This window comes from Sardina pilchardus, chromosome 9, assembly GCF_963854185.1.
Source record: "Sardina pilchardus chromosome 9, fSarPil1.1, whole genome shotgun sequence".
Lineage (NCBI taxonomy): Eukaryota > Metazoa > Chordata > Actinopteri > Clupeiformes > Clupeidae > Sardina > Sardina pilchardus.
Genome location: NC_085002.1, coordinates 8,082,600 through 8,110,494, shown reverse-complemented (window position 1 = coordinate 8,110,494; position 27,895 = coordinate 8,082,600). Strand labels below are relative to the sequence as shown.

General features: G+C 44.8%; 1 protein-coding gene across 2 annotated transcripts; it reads left to right on the top strand.

Moving 5' to 3' along the window:
• Positions 1–9,129: 9,129 nt before the first annotated feature.
• LOC134092598 (carbohydrate sulfotransferase 11-like) lies at positions 9,130–27,850 on the top strand. Of its 2 annotated transcripts, none has more exons than XM_062545582.1 (3): positions 9,130–9,627; positions 22,471–22,550; positions 25,615–27,850. In XM_062545582.1, the coding sequence occupies exons 1-3, from the start codon at positions 9,459–9,461 to the stop codon at positions 26,470–26,472; spliced, it is 1,107 nt and encodes a 368-aa protein (XP_062401566.1). In that variant the 5' UTR covers positions 9,130–9,458; the 3' UTR covers positions 26,473–27,850. The 2 variants fall into 2 exon arrangements, with proteins under 2 accessions (XP_062401566.1, XP_062401565.1); XM_062545581.1 differs by having other exon boundaries at positions 22,468–22,550.
• The last annotated feature ends 45 nt before the right edge of the window (positions 27,851–27,895 follow it).

The window sequence follows — 27,895 nt, the reverse complement described above, 5'->3', positions numbered from 1 at the left end:
TAGCGACCCCCAGTGGTTGCTTATATCATAAGGTGGGAGTGTTGTGCCTGCAAAGTAAATTGTGTGACTTTACTGTAACAGATTAATTCAGTATTTTAGTTTTAAGAGATTTTAGTTTGAAGAAATCACTAAACAAGTTTGTCATGAAGTATTCATGCCCAGAGCACTTAACCACATCAGCATTATTCTATTTTTTTCATTTGAATTTGAATCTGTCCAGTGTTCAGTAGCCTAGTCTATATGTTTGAGTTTAGTATTCACTAAGGGTCAGCAGTGAAATGTAGTCCAAAACTATTATGTTTCAAAGCCTATTGCTTTAAGGTATATTCTTTCAAGCATACGTCCGAAGTAAAAAGTAGGGTTTATTTACAGTAGCCTAGTTAACATTTTTGATAGAGCAAAATGACTGGAATTTGGGGGCAAGCTAACACATCAAAAAACAAATGGTATTTTATAAGACAATGCTGAAAATATAATATATAACGTAGTGTGGTGTTTGGTATTTGAAGGAAGCTAATTGCCTGGTTTCGTGTTCGGGTAGTCAAATCAAACTCAATTAAAGCGACCCTATGCAACTTTTTTATAGTCATAAAATCGCTTAGATATCATTGTTTGGCTTAACTGACCAGTTTTATCGAAAACAGTAATATTTCCTCCCGCCCCCAGTGTCCCTATCCGCTATTGCAACCTTGCAGTTTGTTCAGGAGACGATCGTTCCCTGTTTACATCTGGAAGGCTGAGACGCATAAAGATCAAGAAGAACCACGCTTGCAATTTATATATTTATGTATAGCCTATATATGTATAAATATACACACTAAAGCTGTCGGGGAAGCTCTGCAGAGAAATATGCAAGCATAAAACGAGCGAAAATGAAAAACGAAACCGAAACTTAAGATGAAATCGCCAATCCTGCATAGTTTCTCTTTAACTCAATTTTTCTCTCAATCAAAATGTTGACTATACCGTCCGTGCATACTGTGGTGTTTTTTACTCAGGAGTTACGCTTCACACAAGACAGGAGCAGTTTATAAGAGCACATGAAAGACACATCACATCGGTCATTTGGCATCTTGTTTAGGTACTTTTTTCCTTGATAACTAATATTATGTGTTAGCTATTCTATTGTTATGCGCCGTGAAATCATCTGTGCCTATACAGCATGGCGCAAGTGTGTGATATCTATTTATCCATTTGAACCAAGGCTTACATCTCACTCATTGTTCCACTATATCAATATCCCCATGATTGAACAGTTTGTGCCAGTATGACAAAAATAATTATTCGTGATTGGGAGATTGAGACCATTCATTTCCCAATTATAGACCAAAGAAAGACCTAGGCCAACAAATCGTGGAGGATATTTGTATTTTAGTGGAATTAAAGTGCCTTTAATTTTCATCCTCACTAGGGAAAGTTGAGAAAGCTGACTAAATCACCACTAGATGTCAGCAGATGTCTCCGTAAGATGTTGGGTTGTCTCATGTAAACCACCATTGAAGCCAACAACAGCTGATGATTTGGAGGTGAACAGGATGATATGAGTAAACTTGAGAGGCTAAGCGCACAATTTTCTCTTTTTCTCTATCTATTCATAAGTGGCATTTGGGCAACACTGGTTATTGAGAGTTTGCAGCTGCTCTTTTCCCTCAAAAATGTGTTAACATCCTCCTTCTCCAAGTAAATAAGTCATATTTAATCCTGCGTAAGTAACACATGCAGTTGTGTTTCTAACAGCAGATGTCTGGAAATGGAAACTTCTGTTTTTGGAAAAATGTTTTAGTCAAACTGACACCCTTCTCTCTGTGCGGGCGTGCTCGTGCATACATGTCTGTGTGTGTGTTTCTGTTTTGGACTCTTCTGTTACCTAAATTGAAACACTTCTTAGATGATGCAACCCAGCATTTCCCTGCCAGATTCCCTACAACTATTGTCTTTAAGACCACACTTTTAATGAATGTTGTAAGGCTTGATCTTCAAGGTGGCATCGATTAGTTGCAGAGGGAACGGCATGCTCTTTCCACAGATAGCTCTCGTTCTCATGGATGAAAATGTGTTTGCAATGGAATCTCCTAAATCCAATGCCTATATAGGATGGCAGACGTATGGAAAGAGTAAGTTATGGGAGCCACATGAGAGAGATCTCATCCTGTCTGCTGGATCAGAACAGCTGGCTAGTTGGGCTCCGAGGCACAATGTGCTACATCTCAGCTCCCTGAGTGTTTAGATGTGCCCTTTCATGCACATCATCAGCAAATCAGTCTTAGGCACTTGCATAAACACTCTCACACACTTTGTCCACTGAGAAACAAAATGGTTATTACTTTCTGTAAAGTGTGTGGCTTACAGTGAGAGCGTCAATTTTCAAAACATGGAGTCGGGGAGGTCTTGAGCAATCCCATGTCCACCACCAGCTTCACCACCCGGCACTCACCTTCAGACATCCTGTCTCCCTAGAGCCACCACCTCTAGGAGGAATGGTGAGGATGAAGTCGCCATGCTGTAAACATCAGGTCTCCTCTCTAAGGTTCCATTTATTAAGCCTTTTTTTGCTGAACCCTTCATCTCTGTATCCATTTAAGGACGACAGTGCTGCTCTGATGCTTAGTTGACAAACTCTTACGGTCAAATCTGTCCGATTTTGCACATTTTGTCTCTGAAAAATATAGTTAACTTAATCTGATTGTCATGAGATTTCATGACTTTGTTCACATAGGGCATCTGAACACACAAAATAATTTTTGATAACTTTGATGCAATTTTGTGTGTTTTATTCAACTTGTGTACACCTGTGGTGTTCCCGGTCAAAAATGACCGGTCATTAGAAATGAATGGGTGTGACTACAAAAAGTGTATAAAATTGAGTTGAGTGACTTCTGTCCTACACCCACACATGCATGTGTTGCTGGGCACACACAAAAAGTGATATTTAGTGGCTTTTGGTGTACATTTTGGAATATAAAATACATTTTTAGTTTTACTTTATATCAAATATAGTGGTAAAAAATATTAGCCCCCATGATGGGATGGTCAATAATATTACTGCCCATGTGATTTGTTTGTTATCAAAACACACCTAATTAACCAATCAGCTTTCAAACCACTCCTGTACAGTTAATTGGCTTCATAACAATACCTGAGCATTCAATCAGCATAAAAGGACTCAAGGCACAAGGCACTTGTACACATTATCGAGGGACTAATCTTACTGACCATGTCAAAGACAAAGGAAATCAGTCTTGAGCTCAGAAAGAAGATAGTGGAAGATAATAAGGGGGAAGGTTATAGTGCCATTTGCAAGCATTTCACAGTGTCTAGAACTGCTGTACATTGCATCATTGTCAAGAACAAGGAGACAAATTCTACAAAGCAAACCTGGGCGTGGTTGTAAGCACAACATTTCAAGAACTCTGGAGAGGAAAATAGTCAGAGATGTCAGCAAGAAGGCCGGACATCTACCAAGATGATTGTTGCTGACCTGGCCTCTTCTGGAGTTGATATTTCAAGTAACAAAGTTGGGAGGGACTTTCATCATGGTGGGCTTCAGGGCCATCGTCTCAGAAGAACCCCTTTACTCAAAGAGTGGCACATCACAACTTTGAATTTCCCCTTGGGGATCTATAAAGTATCTATCTATCTATCTCTATCTATCTATCTATCTATCTATCTATCTCTCTATCAGACTGAGATTTGCACATGAGCATTTGAGAGATAAAAAAATGAGTTCTGGACGTCTGTGCTTTGGTCTTATGAGACTAATCTGGAACTGTTTGGGCACATGGATGTTGTTTATGTTTGGCGAAGAAAGGGAGATGCTTTCAACCCTAAGTTGAACCCCACAGTTCAACATGGTGGTGGGAGCATCATGCTGTGGGGCTGCTTCGCAGCCTCAGGCACAGGGAACCTTGCTCAGGTGCATGGTATCATGAAAAAATAAAATGAAAATTTTGAAGTATAATATGCAGAAATTGGCTCTTAGACTAGCTGTAGGTCGTTGCAGGGTCTTCCAACAAGATAATTATGCAAAGCATACATCAAAATTGGTCCAACAGTTGCTCAAGGATACCAGAACCCAGGTCCTGGAGTGGCCCACACAGAGCCCAGACCTCAATCCAATTGAGAATCTGTGTCGGGTGCTCAAAGTGAATGTCCATGTTCGGAAACTATGCAGCTGGAACAATTCGCAATGAAAGAATGGGTCAAAATACCTCAGGAGACCTGTGCCAGCTTATTAAAGAACTATTCAAGAGATTGTTGTCAGTTGTGGCTCAGAAAAGGCAGGCTATTGACTATTAATGGTCATTCTTTACAAATAAAATCATACCGGTCAGTTTTGACCGGGAACAGAAAAGGCATGATTTTGTGCAACTGTGAAAAAATTTAAATGGTTTCAAAACAAATATTATTTTAAAACTTGGACATAATGCACTCTGTGATATAATAGCCCAATATTTTTATCTGAATGTTTATTAGAGCCAAAATAATGCATATGTTATGCTAATTTGATTCAAAAACGACTTGTATGAGTTCAGGTCAATGAGGCCTACAGGCCATAAATAGCAAATAGAACTTTAAAACATGTAATGTTCACAAGAACTTAAGCTAGTTAAAAGATCCATAACAACATAAGATAAATATATGTCTTATTATGGATTTACAATCAACTAAAATAGGGTCGGTCATTTTTGACCGGGAACACAAAAGATGTGATTTTGTGCCGCTGTTAGAAATTTGAAATGGTTTCAAAACAAAGGTTCTTTTTAAATTTGAACATGAAGTATTCCATGATAAATAGCACAATATATTTATTTTAATGTTGATTAGAGCCAAAATAATGCATATATTATGCTATTTTTACTAAAAAACGACTTGTATGAGCTCAGGTCAATGAGGCCTACAGGCCAGAAATAGCAAATAGAACTTTAAAACATGTAATGTTCACAAGGACTTGAGCTAATTAAAAGATACATAGCAACATTAGGTGAATACATATGTATAATTATGGATTTACAATCAACTATACTGGGGTCGGTCATTTTTGACCGGGAACACAAAACTGATTAACATGAAATGAACACAACAGGAGGGTTAGAGATTACATAGATGAGTGCCAGCATGCTCTAGGCAATAGCATTTGGGATATTGAAACAAACTATTATCATCTCATCGTAATAGATAATTATTTGCTTGCTTCCCACTATTCACTTGAGCCATTCCCACCATTAACTTTGCTCCTCGACTCTTTTCCTCCTCTCAACTCCCACGCCCCTCCACCCCCAACCACATGTTCCTCAACTCTCCTCCTCCTCTCCTCTCCCATGCCCCCTCAACCACACGCTCCTGGGCTCTCCTCCTCCTCTCCTCCTCTCTTCTCCTCTCCCATGCCCCCCCAACTACATGCTCCTCCTCCTCTCTCCTCTCCTCTCCTCTCTCATGCCCCCCTTCTAAAACCACACGCTCCTCGGCTCTCCTCCTCCTCCTCTCCTCCTCTCTTCTCCTCTCCCATGCCCCCCCAACTACACGCTCCTCTCCTCTCCTCTCTCATGCCCCCTCTTCTAAAACCACATGCTCCTCTGCTCTTCTCCTCCTCTCCTCTCTTCTCCTCTCCCATGCCCCCCCCCCTCTTCTAAAACCACATGCTCCTCGGCTCTCCTCCTCCTCTCCTCTCCTCCCCCCAGCCTTCCACTCTCTGACAGCGGGCCAGATGGAGCTCTGCTCTGACACAGCAGCACTAATGAGTGACACAGCATATCACTCAGGAATGTTGGGCTGAGTTGCCTCAGCTTGCTAGGAGGCCAGAGACTAGATCCAAAGTCAGCAAAGTCTACCGGTATACTCTGTCAAATCATTATCAACAACACATGTAATTAGTATTATGACATGTATAATGATTATCAATAATAAATGGACTTTTACGCACATTGGTGTGTAAAGATTTTGGTTAATATGTCCTATCCATACAATTCTAGTCTATAGTCTATTCTGCAATATCTGTTTTACTTGAGGAATAGTATAATTGCGTCCTTACAATATCCGGAAAGGCAAGATACACTATCTCTTCCTGCTAATGTCGGGGTCCTTGTTATTCAGCACATAAGCTGAGCGAGTTCCTTTTGTCTGTGTGTGTTGCTCCGTATGCCAAGGAAGGGTGTGGTGAACAGGGTTCTCAGTAACAAATATTCTCCTCTGCAGGGGAAATCTGTGCTCACAGCGAAGTTGTTTATTGTTTACTACACATATATAACTGCACAACTGTAACTGATAAAAGCAGAATGAAAAACAGTTGTGTACTCAGTCATCTTTGGACATGTGGAGGATGGAGGAAGTCTGTTATAATTTTCGGTGTTTCGGTCACACTGAATCCAGTAAAGCTGTTCAATCAACTCAATCGCCTTGTCTTTGTTTGCAAACCCTCGTGTAATTTAGTTCAAGGCATAATGATGTCCGTTTTAATTTTGCAATAGCGGCTCGTTCTCTGTTTAGTATTCACCGTGCCCTGGATGGTTGATGAGGATGTCATACCTCATCGTACCACCTCCCACCGCAATCTGCTCTGTTCTTTCAGTCGTTTACCTCCTATGAGAATGTCCCAAAGCCAATTGTATCCATTTGTTTAGACTTGGCACACACGCGTACAAATATACTCTCTCTCTCTCTCTCTTTCTCTCTCTCTCTCTCTCTCTCTCATCGCTTTACAAACCTTTTCTGGCAGAAGGCAAAGCCATTAGCTCATTCTGACACAGAACACTCTTGGGGATGTTTTTGTCCCCTTGTTCCTTGTCGGACAGGCGCAGCCTCCGCATTTGATCAGCGGAGAGGCGCTCAGACGCGGAGCAGGAATGGCCTGCCTGGCACCGGGAGTGGTCAGGAAGAGGGAACGGCCCGTTCAGGGCAGGAGGGGGGTCAGGGTGAACAAGAGGTTAGGGACTTGCATAGGAAAGGTAAAGGAATGCGGCTGTGTTATTTGTGCCTGTAATTGGGTTTCAATCCATGAGTACGTTTTTGAGGAACCACCGTTAAGAATTTAATCTCTCATTTAGAGTCAGGAAAGTGTCAATTGACCCAGCAAGACCCACATCATGAAGACATCAGGCTTTTTGATGGTTGCGTGTTGTGTCAATATTATGCAATTATGGTGTAAGTTTTGTGTAATTGTTATGTATTAATTGTGTCATTTTTACGTAGGCAGGAAATACGCGTAAACATATACGTTTATGGACTACATAGTCTGATGCGATATTAAAGTAAACTGTAGGAAACATTTGACCTGGCATAGCCAGACTCTAATTCTATTCATTCCAATGTTCCAAATGGGCTGGGTAAATTTGGGCCAAATTGGAGACTAAGTAACATAGTCCAAAGTTATACCCTCTGTTATCTACACATATTGAGCTACAGTATAATGTCTGGCCATAAAAAAAATATATATATATATATATATATACAGTATATATATATATATATATATATATATATATATATATATATATATATATATATATATATATATATATATATAGCCTATATCTGTGTAGGCAGGGGAGTATAAATCTTGTTTGAAAGACTAAAGAGACTCCTAAATAAAGTTCTGACACCACCAGAGTCAGATATTTCTGTCCAAGATATTTCTGTCAGGGTTAGTCAGAACATGACCAGCCTTCTGCTTGATGGCCAGCTAGTCTGAACTAGTCTCACTCACAGTATTAGCCAACAGCATGTTGTCTGCTGTGGTTGTTTCCCATGACAATAGGGTTCTGCTACATGTTGTTATATGCCGTGTTCCTCAGAAGCTCAGGTGTCATTTACTGGCAGTTGGTCTTCCAGATTACTTTGTTCATGTTGGTGAGGAGTTCCCGCTTTCTTGAGAATCAGGGCTCCATGTCACTGCCTGCCTCCCCAGCTGGGATGTGAGTCATGTGGGAAGGATTACTGTCAGGCAGCCCCCTCCCCCCCCCCCCCCCCCCAATCATGTAGCTTCAACAGACTCACTCTTGGGATGGACAGGAATGGGTCACCTTCTCCAGCCAGATGTATGGAGTGACTGTTGCAAGACTCTGAAAAGGAAAAAGGGGCAAAATGCCATACAACCTTCTATACTCTTTGATACAACCCCAAAACTGTATTCAGTTTCTATGTGGAAATTGTCCGGGGGGCTCGAGAGCCGGACTGCCCAGATGAAATGAAGATGAACTGCCACCCTATGACCACCAGACCCCAAATACAGCTTGAAACTACCTTCCGGGGTGTAAGAATCAAATGCTGGTAACTAAACCCGATCTTCACAAGGCGCTATACACATCCATACACGACCATAAACACGACTATACAACACATTTTCATTTAGGCTACTAGAGCAAAACAACATTGTGACAGTATGATACCTGCCCAAAATATCTTGATACTGATATGGCACAAATGGTACATGAAAAATGCATTTATATAGCGCTTTTATCAGCTTCTGCGAGCACCCAAAGCGCTTTACATATGCCTCGCATTCACCCATTCACACACCGATGGCGGAGGCTGCCATGCAAGGCGCCAACCTGCTCATCAGAAACACTGGGATAACCGAAGACCTCAAAAACTACCAGACACTCATCCCACTTTTCACTCCTTTTCACACGTCGGCGCGGGCCACTCATTTGGTCGCTGCGGGCCGGATGTGGCCCCTATGCCGCCATGTGGGAGCGCTGATGCTTGATTGTTCGCTGGAAACACCGACACCACCAGGCAGATACATTATCCACCCGGTGTATGAACAGGTCTAAAACAACCCTTTAATTGTGAGCTCTGAAGGGGGCGTGAGTATCCACTAGAGGCTGCTAGCGTGTAAATTGTGGTCAGCAACACCTCAGTCAAAGTCATGTTGAAATTCCTTTATTTTCTCTGTGAGAAATTCAATTTGATCAAATAAAGGTGCAAAGACCTAAAATAGCTTATGGCCTTGACAATTGGAGTTTCTCGCTGACCGTCACCACCATTCAACCAGCAATATACACGTAGCGTAGTATTTCAGCGTTGCATGGTCCACCTTTCCGGACATGAACGGGTTAATGCAAAAACAAACACTTGGCGAGAGCTCCCGAAGTGCATATAAACGTCGTTGTTTAGAGTATGAAGAACTGGCCTCAGTGGATGCTGATGCATCGGAACTCGGGAAAACGATGCTAACATTTTGGAACCAAGGAAGGACTGTGTTGTAATATGAGTAGCTAGATCAAACTTCCCCCATTCAGTTGAAATTTAGGATAGCCTACTGCTCAGCATGTAGGGACTTGAAGATGACTTTTCAACGGTTTTCTCTGCGGTTGCATTGCCGTAACTTTTAACTGGCACAGGATATGGATGGATATCATGATGAATTGCTCAACTAACAGACAACAATTCGACTTCAAGAAAAGGCGTCTCATTTTGTTTCCAGACATTGTACCCCTGATTCATCTAAGTTCCGCTGTGTAATGAAGGCAACTTACGTGCCCGTTTCGCATGAGCCGAGGAGGTTTTGGTCGGCACTTTCAAGTCGTGGCTTCAAAATGAGGAAACCCAGGGTGAATCGGATGGTCCTGGCTATGTGTTTGGGATCCTTCGTCATGGTCATATTTTATTTCCAAATTAATCTAAAGCCAGGTGAGTTGTGTGTGTGTGTGTTATAACATCGTTTTATTACGCACACCATTACGCATGTCTTATGGTTTGGATATCAACAAAAAAAATGACACTGTCTTTTGTGCTAATTTATTTATCCGCTATAATTGGGTTCATTTAAAGAGTTGAATATAACATAAATTAACTTGAGTACTGTTTCACAAATGAAGCATGGCACTGGGTACACTCTCTCTGTTGCCACGACGAGATATTTATAGTGATGTCCTACACATTGCTTTAACGCAGTGTTCTTTCACCAGTGTTCTCTCGGGTCCTGGCTGTTTGTCATGTACGAAGGGCTGATGAAAACCTCAATTTATTTGTTTGTTTTGCGTTAAATAACTCCGTATTTTCGTCTCTCTGTGTAGCCACAATGACTGCATTCAGGTGGGCAACTGACCCCCTCCCCCAAAAATCCAGGGTCTTCCTGCGAGCGCAGGACGTTTCGGAAGGTTGCTGTATTGCAAATGAATGTCAGTACACATGTGGCTGTTGGGCTTCAGCAATTTATCTCATGTAAGAGATTTCTGAATAACAAAAATACTCATTAATTACAAAGTAACTAAGCTGCAGTGGGATTAAAACTGACTTGCATATACATACAAATAAATAATGAATTAGTTGAAAGCTTGTCAATTATATTCCAACTGAGTCTCAGGGCCCATTATAGGCACTAAAACAAAGCCATATGATAAAATACGTAACTTTACCTTTTAGACACACAACACATGCATTATTACACTCTGAACAAGCTCAAATTGTGAAGCTTGCCTGTAGTCGCTGTCTGTGTCCGAGCAAAAGTTTGTGCTTTTGTACATAGCAGCCCTGTGCCTGTTGTGGCACTTCTCCTGCCAGAACTCCGCCGCATAATTACAGTACACAGGCGGGTATCTTGGAGTGGGCACCAGACACTGGGACAGCCACGGATGTTTTGGAGCTACCGTTGTCCCGTCCCAGAGCACACAAAGCAAAACATTCTTGTGTACGCTGTGGCAGTCTCCAGATGCAGTGTGTGGTTTGGGGGCATGCGGGTTATTGTATTTTATTTCTTGCTTCCCTTTATTTATTCATCAGTTTGTTTGAACCAAAATCAAAACAGTATGACTCTTCAACACCAAGTGAAGGGACTGAGCATTTGCAAACAGGGTGTGACGCAGAGAGCACTGCATGTCCGTCAAGAGATTTTCCTCAGGATTCTATCTTCTATCCCTCTTGCATTTTGCATTTGTTGAGCTTGAGACCGGGCTGCTGATGGTGTCGTCAGATAAACAGAGCTGGAGCCTGGGGGTTCGACACGATGCCGTTTGACTCAGGAGGTCACTGGGATTTATGGTGCTGGAGGATATGGATGTTATCAGTGGTGGCTTGTTCCCTCAGCTTAGCATGCTGCTTCAACAAAAGGAGCCATCTCATACCTTCCCTGTCTGGGCTTGTGGAAAAGGTCAAGCAGGGCTTGTAGGTTCATATATCTTTTAAAGGGCCAACCATGTGTTTGCAAACATCCACCAGTCTCACATGCTGCTGTGGCTCTGTGCTGCTTGGGCCCAGACCAGTGCAAATGCAGTGCATTGAAAGGTCAAAGGTGAACAAGAGAGATAAGGAGAGAGAGAGAGAAAAGGAGAGCAAAGAAATAGTGAGGTGAGGGAAAAGGGAGGGGCATTCCAAAGAGCCCATAAGCACACACCACACCCACAATATAATTCACTGTCCCTTCCCTACATTATTTTTACTTTGATGTCCTATACATTGCGGTTGATTTCTTTAAACTTCTATGTCTCATTCTATTGTTTGTGGTCATGTGTAGCTCTGAGCTCGATATCATATGAATCTGAGAGAAGCCTTTGGTCTTGGACGTTATCATGTCAAGTCTTAGCTGTCATGGCTTGTCGTGGGTCATTATTCACAGAAACGGTTGATTTTACATTCTATGTACGTCATCCTTATTTTGGATCATGCAAGGAGACTTATGCACTGCACACTCACAAGGGCCAAGTGTAGCAGCTACTGACCTTTGCCTTGTGCCTTTTCTTGAACACTGCAATCTTCCAATCATCTAACATTCTCATGAGGCATATACTGTATATTTCACCTCTTTGGCACACAGTGTGTGTGTGTGTGTGTGTGTGTGTGTGTGTGTGTGTGTGCGTGGGCTGCAAAATGGTTTAGACATTCTACGGTCATCACATACTCAACACATCCAGTGTGCTGTAAGACTCACTAGTTTTGCAGTTTTGGCTTACAGCTGTGAAGTACATCTGCATGTCCTCTATAGGGAATTGTGTATAGCGGTAGGTGGTTTGGGAATGTAATATTAGAACTCCACTAATTTCATATTTCAGAGAGACACGATATGTTTTGTCAGTAGCATTTGGGTGCCCCAGCTGTATAGAGCAGAGCTCTGGTGGAGACCCTAGGTGCCCCTGTAAAACTCCCTGCCTGGCTGGCTGGCTGGCTGGGGAGTGTTATAAGGGGAGGCCCATGCCATGTCACAGCTGAGCCTACCCTGCAATCAGTCTGTCAGTTAATATGAGAATTCATCTGACAGGAAATGAGGTCCTCCAACACAGACACACTGCAACAAAGTAGTTTATCCTGTGTTTTGGATTGTAAATGAACTCACACATACTAAAACAGTGTGTGCAGGCAGTGTGCATTGCCTGTCTTAGCCTACTTTATACAGTCAGATAAGCAAGGTCACAAATTGCACGCTCAATCTGTATTAAAGTGCCTGTGTAATAGCTGTATATCTATTGATTAATGTAAACGTCAGCCACCCGGCTGCATCCTTTTCCTCAGCATGGCTGTAATTAATGAGGAGGGTGCCTGCGTGTGCCGTTGGCTACGAGAAGCTTACTCAGCACTCTCCAGCTGTGTGGAGGGAAGCTGCTCACGTATGTATGTGTACCACAGAGCAGAGCCTCTCCTGCTCCAGCCCTGTGAAGGGAAGGTGGTGTTGATGGAGGGAAGGTGGGGTTCGTGAAGAGAAGGTGGGGTTCACGGAGGGAAGATACTAGTGTTGATGGAATGCGGAGGAGAGAATGCCTCTCAGCTGTGCTCCTCTGCTGAGGCTGGGAGAGCAGAGCAGAGCAGAGCGGTGCAGAGGAGGCTAGGAGGCCCTGAGGCCCTGCTGCCCTCCCAGAGGGTCTCCCACACAGAGGGCTGTTCATGGCAGCCGCGGGAGCACACATTAGCCCCTCTATGCTCACGCATTTCCTGTCCATGCCATTCCATACAGTTGGTATGAGGTTGGGAGTGGAGGGGGGGGTAGCAGAGAGGAGAGGAGAGGTTGGAAAAGGAGGAGGCTGGTGTGGAAGGATAAGGAGTGTAGAGAGAGAGAGAGAGAGAGAGTCAAAGAGCTGAAGGGCACAGTATGAGGGTGTAAGGAAATGTCAGTGTGGCATGCAAAGAGCGGACTTTCTGAGGTAGCCATGGCTGTAATTCATGATCTGACCCCCATGCTATTTCAAAGGACTGCTTACTTAGACTTTGGTTGACTCTTGTAGACTCCTGTAGTACTCTTCGGTTCCTACAAGAAATACATAACTTACTAGATGAGCACGCAGAGAACTCTAACGTCTGATTTGGATCTGTGACTTAATTTAACAGGCTGGCTACACCCTTCCACCAAGTTGGATGAAAATTAGCACAATCATCCTAGTGACAAAGCACTGCAGACAAACAACATTGAAAACATAGCTTACATTTAAACTTACATTTAAAAGTAATAAGTAAAAGACATTTTAAATGTAATAAGTAAGTGTGAATGTTAGTGTAGGTTTGTATTTGTGTGTGTGTGTGTGTGAGAGAGAGAGAGAGAGAGAGAGAGAAAGAGAGAAAAGGAGAGTGAGTGGTAGTTGAGAGTCCTTCCCATCCCCACAGTGCAGCCATTTAGCCTGCCGCGCTCACAGCCACGCGTCTGTGCTCTGCCCTCACCCTTCATCTTCAGATCCTGCTAGCTCAGGGGAATGTATAAATAGCCCTCGTGCCATTTGGGCTGCCTTGACCACTCAAAGAGAAAGAGTACAAAAAGTAGATGCTTTGGTGAAAGACATTGTCCATGTGTCTGTTTTGCTTTTGTAGCGTCCACAGGGACGTATGGTTTGTTGTTTACTCCATTGAAACTGACTAGAGCATATTTGTATAATTTCCCAGGAGTTTTTGTTATCATTGCGCGGTATGTGCCATTTTCTAAGGAGCTTTGGATTTTTGAACTTGAAATACCTGTGTGCGGCCCTGCATCATCTCTTATCATGTTTTCATCTCATTGCCCAGTCACTTATGCCTTCTTGGTCATCTAACATTAAATGGGGCATGGAATGGTTTGACATTCTGAATGCTGAGTATAAATGTTTAGATATGTGATTGGACCACAGTCCGAGCACCAGACCTGCGTGTACTGTACGATTACTGTACCGTGCTTTACACGCCGGTCTGTTTAAGTCTTTATTATTTTTCCACGTCAGTTTCCTTTAGGAAGGGCTAATGTGTTTTAAAGCAAACAACCCAAATGAATAAAAGCTCAGTTGTGTTATACGATTTTTTTTCATACTGAATCATCTAGTAGTCCACACCTTGGCACGTGTCAAAACTCTGTAGCTGCTAACAGCAAGCCCAGCCAGTGCACAAACCACATGATCCCCATGCAGAGACTGCTCAGCCCTGGGCTGTGTATCACAGTCTGTTTTTAGGCTAGAAGACCATACAGCTACAATATGGCGTAGACTACTCCGCCTCTCTCAGGGAGCATCAGTTAATGTGTTTCACAGCTGCGTTTCTAACAATGTTGAGCAAATGTTTTAAACAACAGTTAATTTAAAACACTCAAACAACGACCTCAAGCTTGGGCTGTTTTGATGCACAACCATTATAGTCGGCCTTCTGTTCTGCATTTGAATGTGTCCTGTTCTGTGTTTGGCTGGCACAAAGGTTTGTCTATGTGTTTTAATTTATTTATTTATCTGAGAGGTTTGTAACTTGCCGCTCTCAGAGAGATAGGGTTTCTTTCGTCTATGGCTTATTTGGCTACCTCAGTCTCTTTCCATCTCGCTCTCTCCTCACGTTCATTAAATTACTCCCTCTTGCCTTGTAAAAGCCTCTCCCTCCATCTCTCTCTCTCTCTCTCTCAGTAACAGTACTTTTGTGATGACGGTGCTCTACATATTCCTTCACTCCTTCATACATCCATGCTTTACCTATGAGACACAAGTATGGTTCCTCTCTCTCTCTCTCTCTCTCTCTTTCTCAGATAATCTCTCAATTCAATTCTCACTCACACACAAATTCTCCCACTCTCTCTCTCTGCCTCTCTCTCTCTCTCTCTCTCACACTCACACACACATACGTCTCCCTCTCTGTCACTGGCAGGCCATACATCCTATATACATTGCGTTGTGAGCCTCGCCCTATATGTGCCCCCTTTCACCCTCTCCTCCCTCCCTGGCAGCCGCTCTGCCAGCAAGGCCAGAGTGAGTGGGTTCAGTGTTCACAGAGGACTCTCGAGCCTGGCTCTGCCAAGTTTCACTGAGACGCGGAGAAGCGTACACACACACACACACACACACACACTCACTCACAAACACACACATGCTGTCCACTCTACTGGCCAAGCGGTCAGTTTATAAATGCGAGAGTTCCCAAAGATTTCATTGGCTTGCCTCCTCATCTGTATTTAAAAGGACATCTTGAGGACATCAGCTGCCAGATTCTGCCATCATTAAATTCCCTCCGCAATTCAACAGCAGCATGAAAATGAGAAACAGTAGAAGGCCGTTAAAAAAAAAAAAAAAATCAACTCACATGTTTTCAGTTAGCTTAATGTCATAGTTTCCTAAGTGTCATGCATTTTAACTACACGGGCGTGTGGGACACAAGGCACACACAGGTACCAGCTGCTTGCTGTGTCCCTGTCCAGTAGCTTAGCTTAGCTTAGCTCACCTCCCCAGACTCTACAAGTGATCCCTAATAGACCTGCGCTGCTGGCGAGCTCGGCTCTGACCACTGCGGCAGTCAAGTCTAATAGGATCTTAAGCTTAAGTGAGGTGTGTATATATAGCATTTGGTATAAATACAATAGGATTTACTGCAATGGGAAGCAGGTTTGGTTGAATTAAAGTTACAGCAACAAAAATCAAGAGGTTGTGTGACAGGTCAGCGTTAACATTACTGAGCAGCTGAGCTGTTGTCCAAATCATGTTGTAGTAGATCTGTTTCAGGAAATGCTTTGTGTTGTGGCTGCTGAATTCTTAGGTGTGTAAAATGCCAAGTCACTGTATGCCCAGTGCGTGTGGGGTGTGGGGTAATTGGAGACTGGCAGGTTAATCCCATCACTGGTGTTTAAAGTAATCTGGGAGCAGTTCTGCGACCAGTGGCCCTATCAACTGTCCATGTGACGAATGCCCCAATCCTGATAATGTGCTGCATGTTGCCAAAAGGAAGTGACTCAGTGGGAATACAAAATGTGAAAACAAGGAGAGGATGGAAAACTCAGCATAGGCCATGAAGTGGTAACAACTAGCTACTAATGTTCAACCACCAATGGGCACACACACATGGGATGGGCGCTCTCTCTCTCTCTCTCTCTCTCTCTCTCTCTCTCTCTCTCTCTCTCTTCCTGCAGTGTAAATATTTGATGCTGTTATGGCTTATTCATTTTCATTCCATCATAAAATACTGACAGAGTTACTCACCTTGCCATGTTGAATAGAACAACTCCCATTACAATTGAGAGTCCTTCCCAATGGCACTTTAACAGTGGAGTGTAGCAGGTGAGGAAGGGGCCAGAGGTCATCTTGGACTTGTTCAGCTCACTGTTGGGAAAGACTAGATTGGCTGATCAGGATGTCCATGCTGATGAGGATGGCACATCGATAGCCCACACTGACCCTGATTCAACTGTTGGTATGGCTATTGAAGCTCAGATGTCCATTATCTTAGCACAAGCAGCTTTCAAACGCCCATAGGAAACAGGCTGTGTGTGTGCTAGCATCGTTTGGATGTAGCTCATTTGTTTGGAAATCCAAGGCCCTTACTGGCCTCTTAAAATCATGCCAGGTGGCAGAGGTACCAAATAAACATAAAGGCTATTAGAATTCACGTCTATTTAGTTAGCACCTTTCTAAGGCCGCTTAGACTCGAGTTGTGTTTAGCTTTGAGCTTCATGAGATTATTTCACAACTAAGAATGTATGGTATTTCAAAACACGTCTCTATTGAATAGTATTAATAGTAAGAGTCTGTCATCATTTTTTAAGCTATCACATATAATCACATCACTGTGGTGACACAACAGTTGGAAACTGATATTGAAGGGACACACACGCACAAAGAGAAAGAACCCTTACAGCCTATTGAAATCATGGAATTCCAGAGCAGTCTCCAGGAGTTATTGGCAGATCAAGTATACTGTAGACTGTGCCAAGCCTGAAAGCAGAATGTATAGTGAATCAAAGGATCTCTAAGGCGGAACCACAGCCGGTCAACACAACACTGTCTGAGGTGGTTGCCTAGAACTGGTCAGCTATAGCAATTGGGAGGCAGCTCTCTAGAAAACTGCTGAGCTGTTGCATCAGCTGTGTAGACAGACAGCAGAGACTCTCATTCAGATTCCAAAAAAGAAACTCTGTAAACTGCTTGAGTTAATTTAATGAGGTTTGCCATGCAAATCAGGCGTTAGAATTGATGGTACTGTAATTTCCTGTGTATGGACAGTGTTTTATGCAAGTTTAAAAAAAAAAAAAAAAAAGTTGAGTGATGGAATAGCACTGATGGATTACTGACCTAAGATCAACACATGTAAACTGCAAAATCAGCCTTTCACATAGGCTTTACTGTAAAAGTTGAACATAGCCTGCAATTAAATATATATGATAACGGTTTTAGAGAGGCAAAAGCCCCCACAAGGACGTGTGTGTGTGTGTGTGTATGCAGTGTATGTATGTATATACTGTATGTTTGCCATTTACTTTGAACATTTGGCCCAGAGACCCTGCTGCCCAGAATGAGGAGTTCTCCTGCTCCATTTTGCCAAGTGAAATTCCAGTCCTCTCAGGGAGGAAGCGAATGTATATGTTGTGTCGTGTGTGTGTGTGTGTGTGTGTGTGTGTGTGTGTGTGTGTGTGTCAGAGCCCGACTGCGTCCCATATGTGCATATACATTCTGTTCAGGGCTATTGTCCAGCGTTTACTGGGAAAACAGATGTCAGTTGCATTCCAGGGAGTTTAAAATGTGCTTGGGTAACCCAGAAACTGACTTGGAAAGAAAAAAGGTCATGGTTATTGAATTTCTGTGGTGTTTGCTTTACCAAATGGATTGGTGAGGAAAGAAGTCCATTTAGATGTCAGAGCGAACAATCAAGAGGCACCTTTCTAAGCCCCACCTGATTTCCTAAGTAATTTGCTCTAATGAAAATGTTCTTCCCCCAAACGAGCCACTTTTCCCATGACCTACATATCCTTAAAACGGAGTCCAGGAGAGTATTATAATGTGGCCACCAATTGTGGCAGGTAATATCAGGTGATTGAATACGCTTGATTCTAATCCTGTGTCCTGGACCAGGTGAGAGGCTTGTGGACTGGTGGTCAGTATGGCTCGTGATTGGACTCGGCTGGTTGAGCTGTAAAACAAAGAGAGGGTGGAATGTGCGGAATGCGAGGCTTCATTAGACCGCCCGAAAGACGAGATGCTGTCCTGACCTGAAGACTGGTTCACTCCTGGAGGGATGACTCAGGGGATGAATGAATGTCTCTGTCTCCACTCCTGGCCAGTCTCTCATCGCTTCGTCATTGGATGTTATCTTAGTGGCATATCGTCATAGCAAAGCGGCAACCTCTCTGTTGAGCCGCTCTGGTGGTGATGGTGATGGGGGGTGGGGTCGGGCACTGTTTAAGACAGTAAAGGGGCCTAGTAAAACATCTCAGTTCAGATCAAACCCAGGCAGTTCATGCCGTATGACACTAATGAAATACAGATCAGTGATCAGTGTGATTCTTTCCCTCTCTAAGAATAACAGCCAGCATACAAGGATTTTCCAAGGATTGTCTCACAACTGTTGCTACAGATCCCTTACTATATAACAAGGAATCACCTGTGTTCTTTGCCGCTGGCAATTAACTGTAATGACAGAAATTAAACTTTTTCCTGTAGCGTTTGCCCCTGAACATGGCAAATGTCGGAACAGGTTTGCCGGCCTGCGGTGAGAGGCTAATGGCGGATGTGAGGCTGTGCCCCTTTGGCGTAAGGTGAGCTGGCTAGCCCGCTGTTGGGAGACTCTCCTCTGTTTGGATTTGCTCTGGAGGACTTGAGCCGCTCTTTCAGGCGCCGCACAAAGAATTTGACTGTTTTCTGCCCGTTTTTTCCTCTTTTCCCACCTGAGACGCACTGTTTTTTTTTAACGACCTAACCTTCCCTGTTCCTGTCTACCTTTACCGCCTGAAAAAAAAGTGTGGAAAAAGTAATATCTCTCTCTCTCTCTCTTTCTCTCTGTCCCTCTCTCTAAGTTTTGCCAGCGGGTCGCGAGGTCATGGGTGGGGGGTTCAATAGATGGAAAACAGATGCAGTGAGGTGACGGAGGAGATGAGGAGGCGTATGACTGTGAGTTAAAGCAGGATTACTGTATACACACCGAGTAAAGCTGCAGCACTTTGCCTTGACCTCAGGGGTTGTCTCAACACAGTGCGTAATGTCATCTGTGTGGCTAATGACTTTTCCTCTGTCTCCCCCCATCCCAAGAGGATGATGGGTCAAAGCTGCTTCACCACCAACACACGCACACTCACTCACACACACACACACACACACACACACGTGTGTATATATTAACCCCCCCTGCCCCCAGTTCTGGACACTTAGAGAGTCTGTTTCTCATAAAGCTTCTGAGGGAAAGTGAAAGTTGGACTCAGACAGAGGATAGCCCGCTCTTAAATTTTGAGTGGAATGTAGACACTGAGTCAGGGGGTGCCACACATGAGTCATATGAACCATGAGTGCAACATTCCAATCCGGCCAGACCAACACAGAGAGTCCTGCCTCCTCTGAGAAGGCACAAATACCAACAGGCAATACTGCCCAGCGTATACCCACATTTCAACCATTACTTCCGGTATTCCACCTACAGAGATTTTATAGGTGGTTTATAGGAATCCAAATATTTTTAAATTGTTGTTGAACGATTACTGATCATCACCTTAAAGTGTAACTGCACCCTAAAATATGTTTTTTTGAGCTGTTGATTGATTGAAAATACTCATAAGTGGTGAACTACACTATCACCAGGGTTAATATTGACAAAAATCGTGTTTTCCGAGAAAAGTACGATTTCGTATGATTTTGTATCGGAGATTTAGCTCACCGCGCCCTCTACAGGTTGAAACATGCCATGGCATTTTGGTCCAAAATGCTATTGGAATGCTGACGTAGTCCTGCACTTTTCGTCCGACTCTATGTCACCGGGTCGTTACAAATTAGGAATGAAACGCCCCAACACCTGCTGCCCTGATTAGCCTACCTGTGATAAGCCATGTCTGCAGCACTCATTCCCAGATTGACACGAAATCACCATGGTTGATTGGCTACAGCAGTGCTGCACGCCCTTCCAAATTTCAGAACATCTCGCCCATTTTGAAAGCCTTTTTCAGAAATGTTAAGTCGGTGGAGTTATGTGGTAAAGTTACACTTTAAGGGCCCGCTCTATGGGTGCCTCTCAACATACCTCCTCGATCCTCGATGCTCGATCCTCGAGGGGCGTTCCCACTGATCTATAACTAACACTGGATAGACTATCTCATTGTTTCCCCCCATCATTCTTTATGTAGATCAGTGAGGATCGAGGCCCGAGGAGCGAGGGAGGACGTATAAACGCTGCATGAGAGGCACCTTGTAACTCTAGTCACTTCTTCGCAATTTCTCACTTGTGTTTCTCTTCGGAGCTCCCCCTAGAGCTTTGGGGTGCATATTTCACACCGTCCCTTTGGTCTTTTCGCTGGCTCTGCCATGATGAACATCTAACAAAATAATGAAGTCATCGCTGCTTGTTCTTATAACTAGCTGGCATGGCTAACCGATGCTTGAGGGGGCGTGTGTACGTCCAGAGAATTTCAAGCATTTCATGTTTCATTAGACTTCCTGATTCAGACTTTGGATGTAGATGCAGATCTTGCAAGGCTGGTTTTCCACTAGGAGACAGTTGGGGGAGCAGGGAAAGCAGCCATTTTCGCCACAAGTCGAAAATGTTTGATAGGGGGCCTTTAACCAAAACCCAATCCTTAACCTTAACACCAAAGTGTTAACAGAGTGTCAACAGTTAGTTTGTTTATAGTCTAACCATCTAATCAGTCTATAGAAGTGTGAACCACATTTCTACCATTATGTTCAACAACCATGTCAGAGTTCATATGCAAATGTTCGAAAACTACCAATTGTGGTACCTCGAGTTTCTCTTCAGTTAGAAGGGACTCCAGCAATTATTCATCCTTCTGTGCCATGTGGACTGGACACAAGCCCCTGAGCCAATAATTGCTGGCTCACCCTGAGGGCAGGTTCAACTTGAAAGTCTTTCAGAGGTGAGCCACTTCAAATTACAGGACCATGGCCAGATTTACACACAGACCTGTAATTTTGCTGCCGGCCATCCACAGCTCCTGGCCTGTGGCAGGGATTAGTTTTCAAAAACCACAGGGGCGCCGGCGGCTTAACAACGTCAGTCAGTGTGTCCTCCAGACTGTCGGAGGATGACTAAGGTATGACACAGGGGCGGATAGCTACGTATCTCCCCCAGCACCTTCCTTGTAGTGGTTTTATGGCCCGGCCTCTCCAGATTTAGTGGCACAGAAAGCAGAGTTATGGGGTTTGTCCACCACATGATGATGGAGCTCCTCCTGTGATGGTAGACCTCAAATTGCCCCCATAGACTTTATTAGTGGGTCTTACTCACTGGTGGTGAAGTCTTGTTTTCTTAGACCAACTTCCTCAGTGGTGGATTTATGGATTCGGTGCATATTGTTTCTCAATTTCGGGCTACTTTTGTAAGGTCACTGAGCTTTTTTTCCCTCCTACTCGTGTCCTAAATGAAGCTCAAAATAGTGTCAGATGGAAACAGTCCTGTGTGAGTTTACAGAGTAAGGTTTAGAGCTAAACAAGAATAGAGAGAAATGGGATGTGGTCCCGTCCTCCTTTAATCAATTGCAGCTTAGTGTGAAATGCTACTTCAGTGTATGACTATTTATGACCTATTATTATGTTGCATTACGGTGGACCAGCCTGAAGAAGGTTCTGGTTTGATAGAGAGGAACTTGTGAATGAATCAGCGGCTGAGTAGATGAACCTAAAGGACTTGTCCCTTGTCCTCACAAGGACTCTGAGCCACTCTGGCAAGGAATGTGATGACTGTTCGTGTGTGTGTGTGTGTGTGTGTGTGTGTGTTAGTGTCTGCGTGCATGTGTGTGAGCACGTGTATCACATGTGCTTAAGTCTGTGTGTGCGCTACATGGTCTGTAGGTTCTAGGTTGCCATCCACAAACCCTGGTTTCTACTCTGCTAGCATGGTGTAGAGATAGATAGATAGATAGATAGATAGATAGATAGACAGACATATGACTAACCTGGCCAGACGTGTGTGTGTGTATGGTGTGTGAGCATGCTAGGCCTGTCGTGATTACTTGTCATAATAGACAAAGTTGACATGGATAATTCATTGACATCATTACTTTTAATTGATACATTTATTAATCGACAAAACAGTCGATAGACTATTCGATATATACTAGTCATTCGTGGCAGCCCTCGTGTGTGTGTGTGCATTTGTGGTAACTCTGTCTTCTCTCTGTCTCAGCAGCAGCACAGGGTAGTGACCAGACCAGGACTCTGGCCAAGTCTGGGAGGAGCCCACTGCAGACGCTGTACGACACCGACCCGGTAAGCTCACGTCTGACCGCCCATGTGTGCTGAAGTGTAACTGCCCTCCTGTGTGTGTGTGTGTGTGTGTGTCTCTGTGTACCCATGTGTGCATGAGTACACTCAGTCTGTGTGTCAGTGTGCCCACTTGTGAGTGCCCAAGTGGGTGAGTGCCCATGTGTGAGTACCCACCCTGTATGAGTGCCCACATACGCCCTCTCACCTCATCAACTGGAGCTGCAGCAGAAAAATGGCTGGCACTCGCAAAGCTGAAACTATGAAATAAAGTAGGTTTAAGGTGAATTGTCCTGTTTCCCCCAGGAGGCAGCTATATCATTAGCTCTCTGAGCAGTGACTGACGTCTGGCCGCCTTCACGTTGATGTGGAGGTGTGACATGCACGGGTCCTAGAGAGCCAGCGTATGAGAACCTTAGAGGCAGAAACAGAATATTAAGTAGAACATGCCTGCTCCCTGGAGAACCTGTCTAGGCTTGTGGCCAGTAAAATGTAATAGGTCGTGCGGCTGCAAAGTGCTGGTCCCAGACCTGTGTTTGGAGGCCTGAGTGGCTGCTGGCTGCATGGTAGTCCAGTGGTGGAGCTGCAGCATTAGCTGCCTTATCACGTCAGTGCCAGCGAGCCAGAGATGAGTCACCGCGTGGCATGTGCCAGGGCTTAAGAGAGACTGTGTGTGTGTGTGTGTGTGTGTGTGTGTGTGTGTTCAGCTGGTGATTTAAAACAGATGGACACTTTCTCTTGTCCAGACCGTTTCCAGGTCAGTTGGGTCCGAAGCCAATCTAGCGCCGTAAATCAAAGGCATTTACACCATTTCCTGTTGCTACCAGTCGCCGGTCCTGGTTTGCGTGGCGACGGCGTCTTTTGTCAGTGCCTTGAAGATTTTTTATAGTGTCTCCCTGGTATGTCTGTGTGACTGTGACTGTCTCTCTCTCTCTCTCTCTCTCTCTCTCTCTCTCTCTCTCTCTCTCTCTCCCTCTCTCTCTCTCTCTCTCTCCCTCTCTGTGTGTGTGTGTGTATGTGAGTGTGTATATGAATGGGCACCCTTGAAATACAAATGAAAATGTATTTCATTATCACAATGGATCAGGAATCCAGAAATTCACATTTTCATGTCTACAGTATATACCTAATTACACTAGCAATTATGTACGTACAGTATGCTAGTAGAATCAGCTGCATTTTATCAAATTGAATTGAACTAGTAGAACCATAGCTGCTCATACAGAAAGAAGCTAGACAGCATAACATCTTCCATGTTTGAGCCTTCTCCTTCATGGAAGTGTGCCAAGTAGTTTTAGTATTTATCTGTTCAGTGACACATCCCTGAATTTCTTATTTTGTACCATGCTGAAAAGCCAACCTCTCTACTGCGCCACTGCGTGACGTTGAGCGGCAGATAAAGGCAGACTTGTTCGTTTGGGAGTGAGCCGTCTCTGTGAGTGCTCTCCGCTGTATAAAGGCTCCTGTCAGGCGCTAGTCTGACCTGTGGGGGTGCACTGCACATTCAGACCTGTAATTATGAACACAGGTGACTCCACACACGCCACAGAAATGTCCTGCCGCAGCTCCCAACGCTTCATTTACACCTTCTCCGTCTCTCCTTCTCTCTGTCTTTCATTCTTTCTTCCTTTCTGTGATCTCTTTCTCTTTTCACCTCGCTCTCTCTGTGAGAAGTCGGTATCTGTTTTTCTTCTAGCTCCAGTTGTGCCGCACTGTGCTCTTGAGTCTCCTTGACTTTCAGTGCCATTTCAGTTACACAGGGCCTTTTCCACAGCTCTCAGCCTTTTATTGGGCCAGATAGGGACAGAAAAGGTAGGAAACTGAGATCCACTTTTAAAGCATCATGGACAGCCATGAGGCCAGATTGCCAAAGCACCAAACTGTTCGCCGTTTGTGCTTCGCAGAATTATGGTTCTGGGAGTAAAATGTATCTGGGACAAGATGACCTGACCTGGATGCCAAAGTCGGTCCCCAGTGGTCCATACCCCCTTGCAAAGCAAAGTAAATAGACTTGAGCTATTGTCTCTCGGGAAAAGAAAAAACATTTGTTTGGCACGATGGACTCCCAGTTAAAATATTCAGGAAGGGAAAACAAGATCTCAAAGGAAGAAAGGATTTGACATTTAATTGAGCTATGGCTGTTGTTGTCTTAGCAATGTTCTCTTCTCTAAGACTTTATTTGTAATATCCCAGATCTAGATCTTGTACTTTATTTGAACAAATTACATGTAACTGAATAATTGAAATTGCGTGTGCATGCGTTCATGTACTGCATCTCTTTCCTCAATCCAAACAACCTCCGACAGCAACACGGCTAAAGTTACTTAAAGAGTAATCTGTACTGTGGTGACAAATGGCACCTAAGACCCTGTGCTCAGCTCCGTGATCGTGTCTTGATCTGCGGCGGTGTGAGCTCCACTGCTCCCCAGCAGCAGCTCCCCTCAGCACGTGGGCCAGGGGCCAGTCCCCAGGGCAGTGATTTAAGATGCCATCAGCTTAGGGCTCCAGATTTAAGGCTTGATTGAAAGAGAAGCACCACTGAAGCCAAAGCTCCAGAGGTGAAGTGAAAAATCTGTGTTTTATATTTGCTTTGGCACATGTAACGAGTGCTGGTTAGCCTTCTTTTGGCAAACGGCTTTGGTAATTATGCTCTGGCTAACAAGAACGGCCTGTGGTTTATAACCAACAACATGTGTTGTTTAGTGGACCCATCTGCTCATTTTCAAATCACTTCTTATTTTGCTGTGGATCTCTCTTTCTCTCTTTTTTCTTTCTCTCTGTCCCGCTCTCTCTTTCTCTATTTCTCGCTCCACCTTCCTCCTTTTCCCTACCTCTCATCTCATCCCCCCTCTCCCCTTCTTTCTCCCTCGTTGACTTTCGACTTTCCTTTTTCTTTTCTGTAAATCTGCGGTTTCAGATTCAGATTGACCTTGTGCCCATTGTAGTTATGTTTGAATAAATACTGTAAGTGTTGATATGAAATAGTAAGGTATTGTTTTAGTATATACTATATAGGAAAGGAGTGTTAACCCCTCCCCCCCCCCCCCCCCCCTTATCTGTGTCCCTGCAGATGGAGCTGTCCCCGTTGCAGGTGATGCACCAGGGCCGGCGTGAGCTGCTGGAGGAGGCGTGCCGCTCGTACACGCGCAAGCGCCGCGTGCTCATCCCCGAGGACCTGAAGCACGTGATGGTGGACGACCAGCACGGCCTGCTCTACTGCTACGTGCCCAAGGTGGCCTGCACCAACTGGAAGCGCGTGCTGATGGTGCTGACGGGCGGCGCGGGGCCCGAGCGCGAGCGCCGCCAGCCGCTGCAGATCCCGGCGCACGAGGCCCACGTGCCGGGCAACCTGCGCACGCTCTCCGAGTACTCCACGGCCGAGATCAACCAGCGGCTGCGCGGCTACCTCAAGTTCCTGTTCGTGCGCGAGCCCTTCGAGCGCCTGGTGTCGGCGTACCGCAACAAGTTCACGCGCAGCTACAACACGGCCTTCCACAAGCGCTACGGCACCAAGATCGTGCGCCGGCAGCGGCCCGACGCCCGGCCGGAGGCGCTGGAGCGCGGCGACGACGTCTCCTTCGGCGAGTTCGTGCGCTACCTCGTGGACCCGGCCACGCAGCGCGAGGAGCCCTTCAACGAGCACTGGGAGCGCGTGCACTCGCTCTGCCACCCGTGCCTCATCCACTACGACGTGGTGGGCAAGTACGAGACCCTGGAGGAGGACGCCGCCTACGTGCTCAAGCTGGCCGGCGCCGACGGCGAGGTGCGCTTCCCGGCCTCGGGCAAGAGCACGCGCACCACCGGCGAGCTGGCCGCCAGCTACTTCAAGGACATCAGCCCCGTCTACCAGCGCAAGCTGTACAACCTCTACCGCATGGACTTCCTGCTCTTCAACTACACCATGCCCGGCTACCTGAAGGTCAGATGAGGGCAAGAGAGAGGAGAGGGATGTCGGAGGGCAGCAGGGGTAGGGGGGGTCACTATGGGCCTCTGTCATTCGTCTTTTTTTATCTATCCTCCCTTCCTTCCTCAGTCCTCGTTCCCACTGATCTAGATAAAGAATGATGGGGCGGCAACAATGGGATAGTCTATCCAGGGTTCTTTATAGATCAGTGGGAACGAGCCTGGAGGACCGAGCATGGAGGATCGAGGGGAGAGGTTGAGAAGGGGCCAGTGTCTACATCTCACAAACGTACCTCTCCTGTAGCCTACTGCTGTTTGAACAAGAGATCCCTTACAAATGGATTAATATATTGGATTTTTCACCAGACTCGTTTGAACTTGAACTTGGAGGGGCATCTACGAATGTCAGAGAGTACTCTGTCTCCATTCCAGTGAAAAGTCTTTTTTCTTTTTTTTTTTTATCAATTTCTGTTGATAAATGTAATTTATAGATTTTATAAAAAGGAAACGTTGCAAGCCAACAGAACTGATGCAGATGTTGTTCTTACTGAGGACTCTTAAGCTGAGATGATGGTCAGACATGAGGGAAAAGCATTTATATGATACAGTAGATTTGCCGTCATGGGTATGGGGACATTTGAATATGGTAGTTCACCTTCTGTTTTCCCACAGTCATTCACACCTACTTAACCAGACTGCCTGTCGCCTCCTGGACACATGCGGACAGATTGCCACGTCAGACTGGAGGGACTGCCTGCACTGTGGCTTCACTCAGAGCCAAAAGAAGTTCCGGAAGCTTCTGTCCGTCTGAAGCGTCACCTCTGCCCAGCGGGGCGTGGCGCCTCAACAAAGAAGGTGCCTGTAAAAAAAAAAAAAAAAAAACGACTCACAGGACTTTTATTTTGGCAACTCTGAGCTGAGCTCAGACTTGTCCCCCCCTCCCCACTCCCCGCTCACCAGAGAGACGAACCCTGTCCAACATACTGTGAAAGTGATAGGAGGATGTCAACGTCTTGCTGTGACCTTGTGGCGGTGTCGAGTGAGTGTGTGTGTGTGTGTGTCTTGGTAGATCACCACGTAGTGCCTTCTCTCGTTTTATCATTGTGTCCTCATTACAGACTCACCACGTGCTGCTCCACGTGTTGTGGGATACTTTTTTGAGGGACTTCCAGCAACGACTTGGCGGCCATCTTTGTTTGTTTGTTTCTGGATCCAACATCCACACTTCACCTCCAGTACTGTATTGTGACATTGTTGTCTTGCGAGGTAACAGTTTATTTATTTGTCAGAGGTTTTTGGACAGAGACAAGTCAGCCAAAGCTTTTTCAAAGCCGCATGCAGACCAAGGAAATCACTCAACTGAATTCTTCCCTCTTACACATCAGCCGAAATAAACTTTCAACAGAACACTTTGGTGGTTTCTTCTTCTTGCTTCTTTATGACAGGTT